General features: G+C 36.0%; 1 protein-coding gene across 4 annotated transcripts; it reads right to left on the reverse strand.

Annotated features, from left to right (window-relative positions):
• Positions 1–8,429: 8,429 nt before the first annotated feature.
• Positions 8,430–14,166, reverse strand: LOC103454708 (uncharacterized). 4 transcript variants are annotated; one of them, XR_011575332.1, is made up of 7 exons: positions 14,023–14,166; positions 13,702–13,831; positions 11,552–12,436; positions 11,172–11,464; positions 9,360–9,460; positions 8,964–9,032; positions 8,430–8,793 (listed from the first exon to the last, which is right to left on the reverse strand). XR_011575332.1 is itself a non-coding variant. In XM_029092530.2 (7 exons), the coding sequence occupies exons 2-7, from the start codon at positions 13,817–13,819 to the stop codon at positions 8,653–8,655; spliced, it is 1,464 nt and encodes a 487-aa protein (XP_028948363.2). In that variant the 5' UTR covers positions 13,820–13,831; positions 14,023–14,166; the 3' UTR covers positions 8,430–8,652. The 4 variants fall into 4 exon arrangements, 2 of the variants coding, with proteins under 2 accessions (XP_028948363.2, XP_017178009.3); XR_011575333.1 differs by having other exon boundaries at positions 8,430–8,830; XM_029092530.2 differs by having other exon boundaries at positions 11,315–11,464.
• Positions 14,167–14,963: the final 797 nt, after the last annotated feature.

The following is a 14,963-nucleotide window of genomic DNA, read 5'->3' on the forward strand; positions in this document are numbered from 1 at the left end:
TTTCACTATTTAATATTTCCTTTTCCTTTTTTTTTTTTTGAGAAATTATTATCATGATGTATTATTTGTTATTTTTTTTTTACTTTCGGTTAGTTGGTTAAAATTTGATTTTTCATGGTTAGCCATTGAATATGAATAGACTTCGCGGGGTCACTTATATTATTTTCGGATAGAGCTCGATCCCACAAACGTATAGGCAAAAACAGTTTGCGAATCAAAGTTATATTGAGGGAGAAATTAACAAGCAAAGGTAGGACAAAAATGTCAATTGCACCTCTATATATAAAGGGCCTCAGAAAGTTGGACCCAGCTTTCCCTTCTTGGAAAATAGAATTAGATGGCTAAACCAGGTAGCTCGTTCCCTGTGAATTTGGCTCGACGGGCAGTGAAAGTTTTATAACGCCTTTCCAGCATTTTTCAACTGTTGCAGTTAACGATACCACTTGAGTTCGACTCCCCTTGACCTCCAAATCAAATGTCACCCAAGGTTCACCCTGATCAATAGTCGTATGTGAATCGCCGACCTAAAAATCCCAAACTTAGGTGACTAGAGTTCTCACCATTCCCATTAGGGATTTCATCCACCACCACCATCATTTGACAGTTCTTGGTCTCATGAACAAAACCATAACCTTAGTTTAGGCGTTAGTGCTGTTGCAGCAACACAGCAGCGGCAAGATAACTCCGGCCACCCGAGGCTTTTTCGAAGAATTTTGTTATCTTTTGGCCATAACCAATCTTCAAATTAAGTAAAAAGTTTACTCGCCTTGTTCCCAACTACGTGGTGAATTTTGAGTGCATTTTGGAATTGGGAAAATTCCGGTAAGTGCAAATCGGTCCATTGTCGCATGCGGCGGTACGTGGCAATGATGCGCAGTCAAAACTTGACTTTGTGTCCCGAGACTAAGTTTGATGCCCTGATTTCATCAACGATGTCCGTTTGATGTGATTCAGTCGTTTAAGCCTAGTTTCGTAAATAGTCGACACTTGACATTCGTGATAGGTGAAGATCTGACTGTTGGATTGTCATGAAATTTTAGTATGTTATAGTGGGATTAATATGGGACTTTAGAAATTTACGAATCAAAAATCTGATATGCAGTTCTTCCGGATTGGATCAAGCAAGGTTTTTGATTTACCATTGACCATGTTAACCGAGTGTTGACTTTTGGTCAACATGTCCTAAATTATTCTTAAGTACTGAAAGTAGCATTGCTAGAGAGCCGATGGAGTCTAGTGGGCTATCTAGGTCAATGAACCATCACGGGGATATGTATGTCTGTTTTCATGCAAATTTCATCTTACCAAGATTTACGTGTTTATTGAGCTTCTTAATGACAATAATGATAATGTGCAACTACTAGTATGAAGTGATAAGCCGGCAATTAAAATTATTTTCATAGAACTTGTACGTCTATGCAATTAGATATTTGTTGGTCATGTGGAATCATTGTGTGTGCTTACAATTGTGATTCATGTTGAATTGATGCAAGATGTATGATGTGTGATGATGAGGTTGCACCGTGTAACAGTGTGGTACAGGGATGGTCCTGCTTGGTTCATCCGTATTGGGGGACCATTTTATTATATGGATGCATATGGTTCTGCTTGGTTAATCCGCATTAGGAGCCTATACGCATTTTAGGGGTGACTCTACATGGTTAATCAGCATTGGGAGATCATTACCGACTTGGTTACATTACTATGTAGGTGGTCCTGTATAGTTAATCTGCATTGAGGGACCACACTATTAGATGCATGCATATGGTCTTGTTTGTAATCCACAATAGAGGACCATCCGCATTCTAAAGTTTAATCTACTTAGTTAATCCTTTGTAAAGGTCATTGCCTACTTGGTTACTTTGTATGCTTATGGTTTTGCTTGGTTAATTTGCATTGAGGGACCATAAACATTCTAGGGATAGTTCCATTGAGTGGTCTGGAACCTTATCTTCGTTGGATTTCGTTGAGTAGTCTGAAACCTTATCTTTAACTGGATTCTGTTGAGTTGGTCTAAAACATTGTATTCATGGATTTCGTTGAGTTGGTCCAGTATCTCACTTCCTTTCCGGTTCTATTAAGTTAGTCTAAAACCTTCCTCCATCGGGATTCCGTTGAGTTGGTGCAAAATCCCATTTCGTTTTGGTTCCGTTAAGCTGGTCTAGAACCTTAGATTCTTGTGCATAGAAATTGCTCAAGTTTACGCTTGTGGTTGTAATTTAGGGTTACAATGTTGGATATTTGGATTTCAAGTCTAGAAATACGGCAAACCTTATGGAGGTTGGCCTTATTAAACTTGAAGTGATGTTTGATTTTAATGGTTGATTAACTTAGTTCAATGTTAATATTGTGCATCTCTGATTTTATAAATCGATTATTTGTTGTGATTGTGGAATTTTTGTTGGAAAACAGTGTGATATGTGTGAAAGATGAAATGACAACCCTGGTTCTTGAATGGTTGCGTTAGGTAGTTTGATATCTAGTGAATCATACTCGTCAAGTTCCATTGATTGATTCTGAAACTCTATGTTTTATGCTAGAAAGTACCATAAGAAATATCGGAGTTTAACAAGGGATGAACTACGAATGGCTTGATCCCGTCTAAGGTATGTAGGCAGTTTAACTTAAGATTTAGATGCAACCATTAAATAAAAGAAAAAGTTACTATGCTATTGAATCGTTGGGTTGCTTTTGGTTATGTCCCATAAGTGAGGTATGATAATTGAACATATACTTTCTAACTTTACGTGCTGATCCTGGAAGTATATCAAGATCGGGGTGTGACATGCGAAGTTGATAGACTTGGGTAATGTGACACACAAAATAAAAATCCAAGGGGGGATAATGAATTTAGCTATGTTGATTCCAAAAAAAAAAAAAGATCTAAATAGGGAACTGGACCTTAGCAAGGGTGCTACAGTCGTTTAGTAACAGTGCTTCGACAGATAAGACTAGGGATGGGCAAAACACTTATGGGTTTGGGTAACCACGGTTACCCGCTCATTTAAAGTTCATGATTATGGTTATGGGTAACCGATTAGACGAATAAATGGTTATGGGTATAACCGTTTATCCGTGAAATTTAAATGGACGGTTATGGGTATTATCCGTTGTTATAATGGGTATTCATCAGTTATGGGTATTACCCGCAGTTATACGGGTATCCATTTACCCATTTAATTTAGTATATGTAAAAATTAAAAAAAATTATCACAAGTGTTCAAAATTATAAAAAAAAAAAAAGGACTTGATAGCGTAAATATTTTTTTTCCAAATTTACCCCTGACAGAACCTACAATTACTCAGGGACTTTGAACACACAGACACACACACATACACAAAACAACAAAAATAAAATAATTAAAAAAAAAGTAACTAACAGTTGTGGGTGTGGAATATGAGGCAACATCAAAAGCCCCATATGCCACAGAAAAAGGCAAAGACAGTGAACGGGCTTGGTTAGGTTCTATCAGGGGTAAATTTGGAAAAAAAACATTTACTGTTAGTTGGGCTTTTAATTCAGTCCGTGATTTTTTTTATATGGCTTTTAATACATCAAAACATTTACTGATAGGTTATACGGTTATACGGTTATACGAGTATTACCCGCCGTTATAATAAGTCAATGATATTTTGTCATTGAATGTGTTCGAAAGTGTTTAGTTTCGGAATATTTTGGAGCTTTGAATCATCTAGTATTCAAAATAATGACTACTTTTTGTTTTTAGAAGCTTTACTTTGTAATCATATGAATTATAATTAAAGACTTGCTTGGGTGTAGCAGAAAAATATCGTTTATAAACTATTATTTCAATTTATTGGAATTGTATGAAGACTTAAATAATTAAAATAAGGAAATGCATGTTAAAATGTACCTATAACGGTATTTAATTGTCAAAAAACAAAAATTATGACAAATTTTAATTTTGTAATTTTCAAGTCGTAAGAAAAACATGTAGATGGGTGAAAAAAAAAAGATATACGGGTTCAAAAGCGGGTAAACGGGTAAATGGTTATGGTTAAATGGGTAAATGGGTACATAATTATGAGTATGGATAACTGTTTATAAATGGTTATGGGTATAACCATTTATGCAATTACTCAATGAGTAAACGGTTATACGGATATGAATATAAACGGTTACGGATAAATAACCACGGTTACCCACCCTTCATAATCGTTGCCTATCCCAGATAAGACTCCGCCGGGTAAACAAGTGTTTTTATTGCAAATTCGTAGGATTTTACCACCTAACATTTCAAAGGTTGTTTTTCATTGTTTTTGAGTGTTTTTAGTATGTTTTGATGTGTCTTTATGTGGCTTTAAAAGGAAATACGAAAATTCAAAAAACAAATCATCATCATTGTGTTGGAAGGTATCCTAAGACACAAACACAAAAAAAAAAACAACTTTAAAACAACTCTTTTTGGGTTTTTCAAAACATTTTCTAGTTTTTTTTTCAAATTTTCGTATTTTCTATCAAAGACACAATAAAACACTCCGAAATACTCTAAAAACACTTAAAAACAATGAGAAACAACTCTAGTAGTCCTAGGTGATAAAGCCCCACGAATTTGCAATAAAAACACTTGTTTACCCCCCTCATACTTAAATCAAACATTGTCCTCAATGTTTCAAGTATACACTCACACAAAAAAAAAAAAAAAAAAACACATAAACAAACAAACAGCAACTAAACAACTCAACTTCGCAGAAGAAAGAAAAGAATAATTTTCAAACTGCTGAAGAACCTCCAATGATTAAGTTACCCAAGACTATTTAAAGGTGACACGTGATATTTTTCAGATTAATAAATAACAATTACATGGAGAAGCGAACGACCTTCTTTTAGTTGATGTGATACTCTTAAGGTCATTGTTGTGGTTTTGACACATGTTCCTGAGGGAGCGGGAACTAAGTTGGAGGAAGGTAGAGTTGCCCCATTTGTTATGGGGTTAGCCAATGGCTTGTTTCTACGTGGGCTACGTGTGGTGCAGAGCGCCAAATGAGGAAGAAGTTTGACTCCGAAGGTGTGTTTTGGCAATTTTAGTGAAGAGTTAGCAGTTCATGTATGAATCATACAAACAGTTGCAAAAGTAGGGAGCGAAGTGATACTTTCGTGATTTTTAAATGATATTTCGAAAACTTTTGGAATTGTCTTTGTGAGGATCCTATAGATCTTTACATTCTATCTGTTCATCATAAATTTATTATCATAAATCGTTAGGGACTGTTTGTATTTATTTTTAAATAAAAAATTCAAAATGATTTGTGGCTACATGATGTACAATAAACGGATGGGAAGCGAGGATCCAAATATGATCCAAATTTCTTCTCTTCTAAGTTGGAAGAGAGAAAGAAGAATGTCGTACAACTATACAAGTATCATAATAAGAACAGTACTTGGCTACTCAAAGATGAGTAGGAACTCCTGCTCAAAATTTCTCAAAATTGTTCGTTGTAAATTTATAAAACTTTATATTTATAATCAGAACCGTTCATATTATAAATCACCCTATAAACATCGCCTCTACAAAAAATCAATTAAAACTAAGGTCATTTAGTCATCAAACTATTTAAAAATAAATGAACGGTATTGGTAAAGGCATTACTTACCGTCTATGTATTTGATACAATAGATTGATTAAACGACCTTTGTTGATGCACAAAATCAGCGAGGACTATAGTACAACAGAAAGTGTCAAGTTTGTGACCCTCGCTAGATTGCTCCGGTCACTAGTGTGGATAAGTATGTAAATGGATAGAGACAGGGAAGCAAACACAAGATGTATGTGGTTCACCCAAATTGACTACGTCCACGGAGTAGAGGAGTTCTCATTAATTGTAAAGGGTTTACACAAGTACATAGGTTCAAGCTCTCCTTTAGTGAGTACTAGTGAATGATTTAGTACAAATGACATTAGGAAATATTGTGGAAGAATGATCTCCTTTTATAGAAGAGAGTTTCTAGCTTTGTTTTGACATTGACATATGTCGTGTTGTGATTGGCTTTTGATATTGACACGTGTCGCGCTATGATTGGTTTCTGATGTCGACATGTGTCGCGCTGTGATTGGCCTCCTGGTTGGAGGGAAACTCTTCTGAGTCCTTGACAGTATAACGTTAACCGGTGCTCGGTAGTTTCGGGATTGGTCAAGTATGGTACAAACAACCTTAGTTTTAATTTATTTTTTGTAATTATGATCTTTACAATGTGATTCATAGTTTAAACGATTCTGATGATAAGCACAAAACTCTGTGATTAAAACACTAAAAGTTTTGAGTAGCCATGTATTGTTCCCATAATAATCATGACCATATAGAAATTATAGATATAAGAATATTTATATTAGTAATTGGAAGGCGATTTAACCAAGGAGCACCACAAAATCAAATCCAATTTTTAATTCTGTCTCGTCTCTCAATTTTCTTTCATATTATATTTCCATTGGCCCAAGAAAGAAAGCTTTTTAAACAAAATAGTCTTTGAGGTTTGCATAACTCTTCACTTTGGTTCATAAGATTTGAAATCAATAGAAGTGGTCTTTAAGTTTGTCCACCATTAATCATTTTGGTTCTTCCTTAAAAATCTCCTTTAAATAAGGATAAAATGACAACAAAACCCTGAATTTTTGTCAAATCATTTTGGTTAATTGTTTATTAAATTGAGAATATTTTTGTTATTTGATTCTTATTTAACATAATTTTAGAAATGACCAAAATGATTGATGATAAACAAACTCATGACCCACTTCTATTGGTTTTAAAACTCAGAAACCAAAATGATAAGTTATGCAAATCTCATAGATCATTTTGACTAAAAGGCTAAAAAAAAAAACCTCCCCATCCCTCGTTTTCAACTTACCTACGTTTAGGCAATAGCTGGTTGCCCACCCCACCACACCACACCAAGCGACCTCAACAACTTGTACTTTTCATTGCACCTAAAATTATCATGTGCCGAGAGGTTATAGCATCTATCAAGTCCTTGCCTCTGGTACAAAATCATGTACCTTGATCATGAGTTCGCAAACCATCTCACGCACGAGCATATTTGTGAGACAGAACGGAGAAACAGCGAGAGTGAAACTGTGGCATGCTATTGCAGTACCAAATTTTTGGTATACCAAATTTTGGCATGCCAAATAGTATTGCTGGTATAGTATGACAATGGTAATTACCACTTTGTTTTCGGCCACTCTTTTGGGCTAAAATTTGATTTTTTTTTCCAACCCAATTCAAGGCCCAAACGTGTTTTTGACCACTCTCTCGGGTTTCTAAAACTTTTTTATTTAATTACAGAGAATTTATAGAGATTCATTTAAGAAAAAAGGAGTAAATAGATGGAAGAATTGTTAAAAGAACCCAACATCCCTAAAAAAATAGGAGTACAGAGATTACTAGACTCCATCTCTACATTCTTTAAAATTGTACAAAAAAATTAACTTGATAGATGAAGCCAGGGAGAAAGACAACCCAATCTGATGAAGGAGAAGATGAGATGGACTACAGAGAGAGAGAGAGAGAGAGAGAGAGTTGCCAGAATGAGAGAAACGAAGATGAAGTTGACAGCAAGATGAGAGAAAAGATGAAGTCGCGATGGCAAGAAGCTTAGGTTTTATTATCGGGAAAGCAAGGGTCAGAAGATGAGTGGATGGTTTTGTATAAATGACTAGAAAAAAAATATGGTGCATAATATAATAATACTAATAATAATAATAATAGTACAAATACCTAATTATATATTAAAATGAATAAATAAATAATACCACATTAATAATATTGGCACAGTATGGTATACCATCAATAATGGTTTTGAATACCATTACTGTACCGAAAATATATGGTACGATACAATTTTTTGACACAACTTTAATATAATACGATTGGTAATTCGATTGCTATGGTAGTTTAGCAAAACATTCCACCCCAAGTTGTACCAAGCTTTTGGAGAGTATTAGTTGGCATGCGTGAAGCGTATAAGACATGTTAGACCTAATTAAGGTGCACCAAACAACCGATCCAGTATTATTAATGGTATACCGTGTGCAAAAGAGGTCTTATGCCCAAGAGCTTTTGCTCGAGAACATTGAAAGATGTTAGCCGTAAGGGTCCAAGTCCTAGGTACAAATCTCCATTTGACTAGAGTTTGGGCCCTCAACCATCAAACTTGCTGCCAAAGTAGTAATTTTGGGTGCTAAAAGGTCCCGTGTGCAATTTCTGACAGTTGATGCATATGGGTCTGCTACTGGCACAAGTGCACCTAGGTTTTAATTTACTCGTTCACACGAGTGACTGACCGTAGTAAGATAAGTTTTATGGACTAAGGGTCGAACTTGCAGTCGCGCATACTAACATAGATTGCTGGAAAACGAGAAAATCAGACCATACAAGCACAATATAAATTCATAAGGTGGGAAGACGGTAGGGATAGGAAGCTTACGTTCATACCAAGCATATAGCAATCGAATTTTCTAACTTTACACTGTTAAATAGCCACGTGTGACCATTTCCCGGCCAAGATCTAAAACTCCAAGAAAAGTATATTACCTCTCACATGCGCCAGTATAGAATCATAAGCAGCATGACTCTTGTACAAGAGTACAACACAATATCCCGATGTCTTTGTTGTAGTTAAAAATGTGAGGACGCTTAAAGACCTAATCCAACAGTACGGCCATCTCTCCTTCGCAATCCAGCAGTGTACTGCTTCTCCAAATCCAGTTGGAGTTCCTTCTGCTTCTGATCTTCGGTTTCGGGTTTGTTTTCCACCTTTACTTCGCTCTTCACTCCCTACAATTGGCCATAGGCACCAAGGCAACCTCAGACTCTAAAATTGTGTTAGTAGGCAAATAAACTCTATAGTGTGTAAGCCACTCAATCAGGAACAAGAAAAGAAAGGTTTCAATACTATTAATTTATTGACACGAAAAGAAAAAGAAGAAAAGTCAAAAGAGATTTACCATGAGTTTGTTGAACTTTTCTTGTCTTTCCCGGTCGGAAAACAATGCTGTATCCCAACGGTGACCAGCCTGTACAAATGTAAAAAGGGCAACTAACAAATTACACAAAGAGAAGCTAAATCCAACAGCTATACAAACCAAAATCCATTAAAGGTCTACACTCGTAAGAAACTTTTAATGTAAATGGCAGTTTTTCTCAACGAGGACTTCAAATACTTTTCCTGTTGTTGATGCTTCATTAATTACCCTATTATTGCACTAACCTACCTTCGTATGGATACGTTTCACATGCAAAACACATTGAAATGGTTATTGATACGAATAAGCTTGAATGCTGGAACTTAACTTTGGAGATGTTATTCGGGGACACTGAAAATAATAGACCATAGGAGGTACCTCTTCTGCAGTCGTGTTCTTTTTGTTTCCCCACAACAGCTTTTTCTTCTGGTCAGCAGTCATGCATCCCGCAGGACCAACACTGACAAGGTTCCTATTAACTGTAGAATGTAGCAAACAGATTTTTAAACAATTAGACAGAGAGGTTGAAGTCGTGGAATCTATATTACTTTTAACTATTCAGAAAGTCAAGTCAATACAGAAGTATGATACACAAGAAGATTTCTAATCAATCAAGATGGGCCAGCTTAAATTTCTAGCTAGACACTATATCAAACATCTACGAACCCATTCCAAGTTACAAATTTTACCAGATTTGCGAGCACATGAACAATATGAATTTCCATTTCACTATGAGTAGGATAGGTGCATACAAAATTCAGGTTACCCCCACGTGTTTTGTTTCATGACTGGATAATATCAAACAGCTGACTTGAGAGAAATAATTATCAACGAGTATACGACAAGTCTGTATCCTACATATTGGTTCAGTTTCAATGCACATTACTGAACCAAGATCTGATACTCTGATACTTAAATACTTCAAGTCCGTATCCACCGACTTATTAACAAGCTTGACTTTTGAATACTCTTAGCCACACAATCGACATGCATGTCATATCCATCCTAAAGGGAACGTAATGATTATTTGAATTTCTTTTAATGAAGGTGGGCTTGATGTTATTTAGAGTAATTGCATCGAATACTTCAAGTCCGTATCCACTGGCTTATTAACAAGCTTGACTTTTGAATACTCTTAGCCATGCATATCCATCCTAAAGGGAACATAATGATTATTTGAATTTCTTTTAATGAAGGTGGGGTTGCTGTTATTTAGAGGAATTGCATCCCAATTGTCAAAGCAATATGTGGTAATTAAAAATGGATGAGAATGCATCTCAACAATTCCTATCTAATCTACTTTCTGAAATTCAAGACCTCAACGTAAGCCCTCATTAACACTCTATGGCCACGTTTTGCATGCCATATTAGTACACTTATGTACTAAATTGTCGCCGTTATATTTTAACATGTGGACGGAGGCAACTTAAGCACTCTAGACCACAAGTGTAATACCATGAGTATCAAAACAGCCAAAAAAAAACTCAATTTAACAGTCTCTGCTATTATTCCCAAATACAGTAGAATACATCATGTTGGGATGTTGATTATTATATGTAATAAAATTTGGAATTGATGACTTAAATAGATATTTTTTTCCCCTTTTATTATGCAAATAATTGATAAACAAACAAGATACTATAATTTCTCTAAAATTACAGTCTGAATACCTCTTATATAATACAGCACCAAACACAGTATATAATAATGTCTTTAATCTGGGGCACCAAATGCTAGACAATATAGTCAAAACTATCCAAGTGCTAATTAGTCTATCTGAATGAATTAGTCAGTTCAGTCCAACATAGCCAAACGAGTCATGTATATATTATCGGTGCTAGTAAGGAGTTTAAAAAAGATAATGAAATAAGTACATAGTCTACAAGATTAAACAGTTTCACTTTTACGTGCTTAATTCTATTTTAAAAGAGATCTAACACCCTAAGATTAACCACTTATGCTAGCTCCTTTAAGAACATACTAAAACCCCTATGCTCTGTGTGTGTGTGTGTGTGAATATAATATATATTGGTATCAGTATATAGAATAGAACAATCGTACGAATGAGGATCCTCTCCAAATCCTCTTCGTGAGGATCCCCAGGATCCTCCAATCATGTCCATTCATCGTACATCGTGCGGTCAAAAATCATTGTAAATTTTTTTATTTAAAATTGAATATAAACAGTACCTGACGAAAACCGGCCGCACGATGTACGATGAACGGCCGTGATTGGAGGATTAGGAGAGGATCATCATTCCAATCATACCACCAATATACTGTTTCATGCCAAAAGTTATCCTGTGGATGCAATATTGAAGAAAGGCACATACCTACTTCAGCAGCTTTCATTGCAGCAGATTTGGCGACATTTATATCATTAGCAGCTTCTGCATCACTGGAAATGGTTTTCCCAATACCTTCTTGACTTGGTTTAGAATTTGAAGTCCCCTTTCCATCAGCTGTAGTTGTGAACTTAGAAACTAATCAAAGAGTAAATTTATTAGAGAATATACTTAAAACTTTTTAAGGAATAAAATTAAACATAGAAACATTAAATAAACCATTACCATCTTTTCGGCCATCAGTGTTCTTCTCGGAGCTGAATAACTTTGGTCTTTTTGCAGTAGATTCTTGATTTTCACTCCTTGAAATATCATCTGCAGACCGCTCTGTTGGCTCTCTAGTATTTCGGCTCCTCACTTTATTATCCCTCTCATCATATCTCTTCCTTTGTTCTCTGGAATGGTTTTCATCATCCATTTCCTTTAATTCACTCTTGTAACCTTCTTTCACACAATGTTTACCTTCATCTCTCCTGGAAATTGAGTCACTTCTTTGCCCCTTGGACTCTCCATAGGAGAAAATCCGTTCACTTCTATAATCTCCAGAACTCCTACGGTAATCCCTGTTTTCATCCGGAGCTTTTCTGTCCAATGTATGCCTACCCCGTTCCTTGTCCATCTCTTCAAAAATTCCATGTCTCCTGCCATATCCAACTTTCTCAGATGATGAGTCCTTATCTTTATATTTCTGGTGAGGAAACGAAGATTCTCTATCTTTATCCTTGGTCCTATATACTGAACCATCATATTTATCACGAGAAGATTTGTCCGAAGGACGCAAATAGTCTTTTGACCTAGTATGATCAGAATGAGCACTACCCCTTGTCTCCCTACCAAGACGAGAAGTTATCTTCTGATAATTTCTTTCTTCTTCATCACCATGTTTGTCATGTTTGATGTAGTCATCATGCCTATGGTAACCATGTGAAGTTTTGGACGATTGTGTATCAGAATTCCTGTAGGAATCACTGCTTTTTCCATAACAGCTCCTGTTTGAATCCCTCTCAAATTTCCTTTCATCTTCATTCCTTCTTGTTCGATATTCAGAGACTTTTACAGGATCTTCCTGTGAAATTTTTGGGCTAGAACTATGCTCATGCACAGGACTCCCTGAAAAACAAAATAAAATATAAAACTTTGCAAAAGGCCAGCAAGTATAATGGAAATTTGGTTAACAAGACATCACATGCAGATCTCTTGCCATGATTTTGACCACAAAAAAGAAAAAACACAAAATCATTCCACCTCTGAGCCATCAGAATACCTCAATCTGCATAGACTTCATCAAACATAAGAACAAGAAATAAATTAATTAATTGATACGCCCCCACTACATAAAGCATCCCAGATTACTAACCCAATTAATAACTATTTGGTTTGTCTGTTTTTCAGTTTTCATTTTGCATTCATGTTTAGTTTTCATTCATGTAGGGCAAATACATGAGACATATGAGGGATGTTGAAGAGTGGAGGACTGATGATGATGGGAGGGATGTAGAAGAAATGTACAAGGAAAGGTGATGTAGGACAATAGGAATAGAAAGAAATGTAAGAAGATATCCAAACTCACTCCAATATTTGGCATCACACCAAAGGTGTATTGGAATCACAACAATAGAGCATTTAGAAAAATTCCGGCATCACACCGGCTTTCAGCCTCACATTGAAGGTGCGTTGGACTCACTCCAAGGTTTCTGTGCCTCATACACAAGCAGAAAATCTAGAATTTCTTTTCACGAAAGCTTAATTTAAAAGCTTACAAAGTAGCCCTTTTTATAGGCTAAATGGTACATGAATCTGAAAAGTTCCAACATGAAGAGACTCAAAGACAATAAACTTGCGGACTACATGTGAAACTGCATTTATTACATAAGAAACTGATTTATTGAACTTTTAACTTGGCTCCTCCTTCAAAAGGTACCCAAAATGAAAACTAAAAACCAACCAAAACTATTTTATATTATTTTCATTTTCAAGATTTTTTTTCATCCCTCATATTCCCCATATATCAATCACTAAAAGTGAAAACTCAAAACTAAAAATGAAATGGTTATCAAACATACATGTAGGTTTCCTTTTCTAGTTTTTGTTTTGGAATATTCTCCTTCATTTCTCCCTCCTCCTCCTCCTCCTCCTCCTCCCACCACGCTCCCTCCTCGACTTTTATTCCTCAACAAGTAATTCCCATATAACTTCCCCAATTTCTCTAACAAACAGGGAAAACAAAAACCAAATAATCAAACGATATAAAATGAGCCCTATGCTTGTGACATGAATTGTAAGTCAAATTGTCAATTCTACTGAACCTTCTTAGAAGATAAGAACGCCTGTGACTGCTGAACTTGTGAAAATGAACCAAAAATTGGAAAACTAACCATTAGAGGGAGATGAGCTGCTAAGCGGAGAACGGCGGCGATACTTCCGGTTGGCTGTATCAGTTGAAGGTTTGCGAAATGCTGTATTTGCATCACCCAAATCTAAGTTTGAATCCATGATGAATACCACCTGACAGTACCAACATCAGTTAAGTAAAGCAACTTATAGGCACCCCAAACCCTAACCCTAACCCTAATCCGAACCCTACCCCTCTCCCGACAAAAATTGAAAAAGTTCTAGGGTTTTGTTTATTTTTCGAAGTTTTGATTCGATTCAGGAGAATGAAAACAAATGGAAGAACGATGGATAATTGGACTCACCAACGTTTATGTTGTGCTTGCGGGTCACGGCTGCTCTGCTATCGGAACTGTCTCTGTTTCGAATTCTGGGTGGACGACGGTTCCTTGGTTTTCGGCTCCTCGAATGGGGTTTTATGTCCGATTTGGGCTTTATATCCGTTCGGGCTAACATTTGTTTTCACGCATTCTTTGGGCTCTCATTTTATTGTCCGATTACGGGCTGGTTTGGTATTGCTGTGCTTTGAAAAAAAGCTGCTGTGAGAATAAGCGGCTGTGCTGTGAGAATAAGCGGCTGTGAAATAAATCAGTAGAGTGTTTGGTAAACTTTTTTGTAAAAGTGCTTTTGGAAAAAAAAGCAGTCTGATAGTGGGTCTTTTCATTAAAGGAGCACTGTAGTTCTGTGTGCTTTGAAAAAAAGCCAGTTTTCCAAAGCTACAAATTGCAGCTTCAGCTTTTTCCTTTGATTTCAGCTTATTCTCACATCAGCTTCCAAAATAAGCCATTTTTTTTAAGTTTACCAAACACCAAAAACACTCCCAGCTTTTTTTCATAGGAGCTTTTTTCAAAATCACCTCAATCCCAAACTGGGGCTACGTTTTGCAAAGTGATTTTTGAAGAACTGTTTTCTAAAACCAAAATGACAAATAGGATTTTACATTTTCTATGGTGTTAGAATGTACCTGGTGTTGTGGTCTATTTTTATCTGACAAAGGGAGAGGGGCTGGCAGCACAGGAAAGAGGGAAGAGAGATGTGTGTTTGTAGAATTGTAGGGGAATGTGTGTTGTTATCCCTCCTACATTGTGTCTTTATTTATAGTAGTAAAGGGAAAGAAGATATTCCTTCTTCTCCAAGTAATACAAGTTGTAATATGAAAGGATAACTATAATCAAATCTAATCTAGGATTTACACAATCATACTTAAACTAGGAATGTTCACAACACTCCCCCTTGAGTGTGTAAA

This window comes from Malus domestica, chromosome 14, assembly GCF_042453785.1.
Source record: "Malus domestica chromosome 14, GDT2T_hap1".
Classification (NCBI taxonomy): domain Eukaryota; kingdom Viridiplantae; phylum Streptophyta; class Magnoliopsida; order Rosales; family Rosaceae; genus Malus; species Malus domestica.

Excerpts from the sequence above, each read along its gene's own strand:
- LOC103454708 (XM_017322520.3), bottom strand. The coding sequence starts at position 13,819 with ATGGATTCAAACTTAGATTTGGGTGATGCAAATACAGCATTTCGCAAA. Across the intron at positions 11,465-11,551 it reads CACTGATGGCCGAAAAGATG|TTTCTAAGTTCACAACTACA; the intron begins GTAATGGTTTAT and ends CTCTTTGATTAG. Across the intron at positions 9,033-9,359 it reads AGAACACGACTGCAGAAGAG|GCTGGTCACCGTTGGGATAC; the intron begins GTACCTCCTATG and ends ACATTTGTACAG.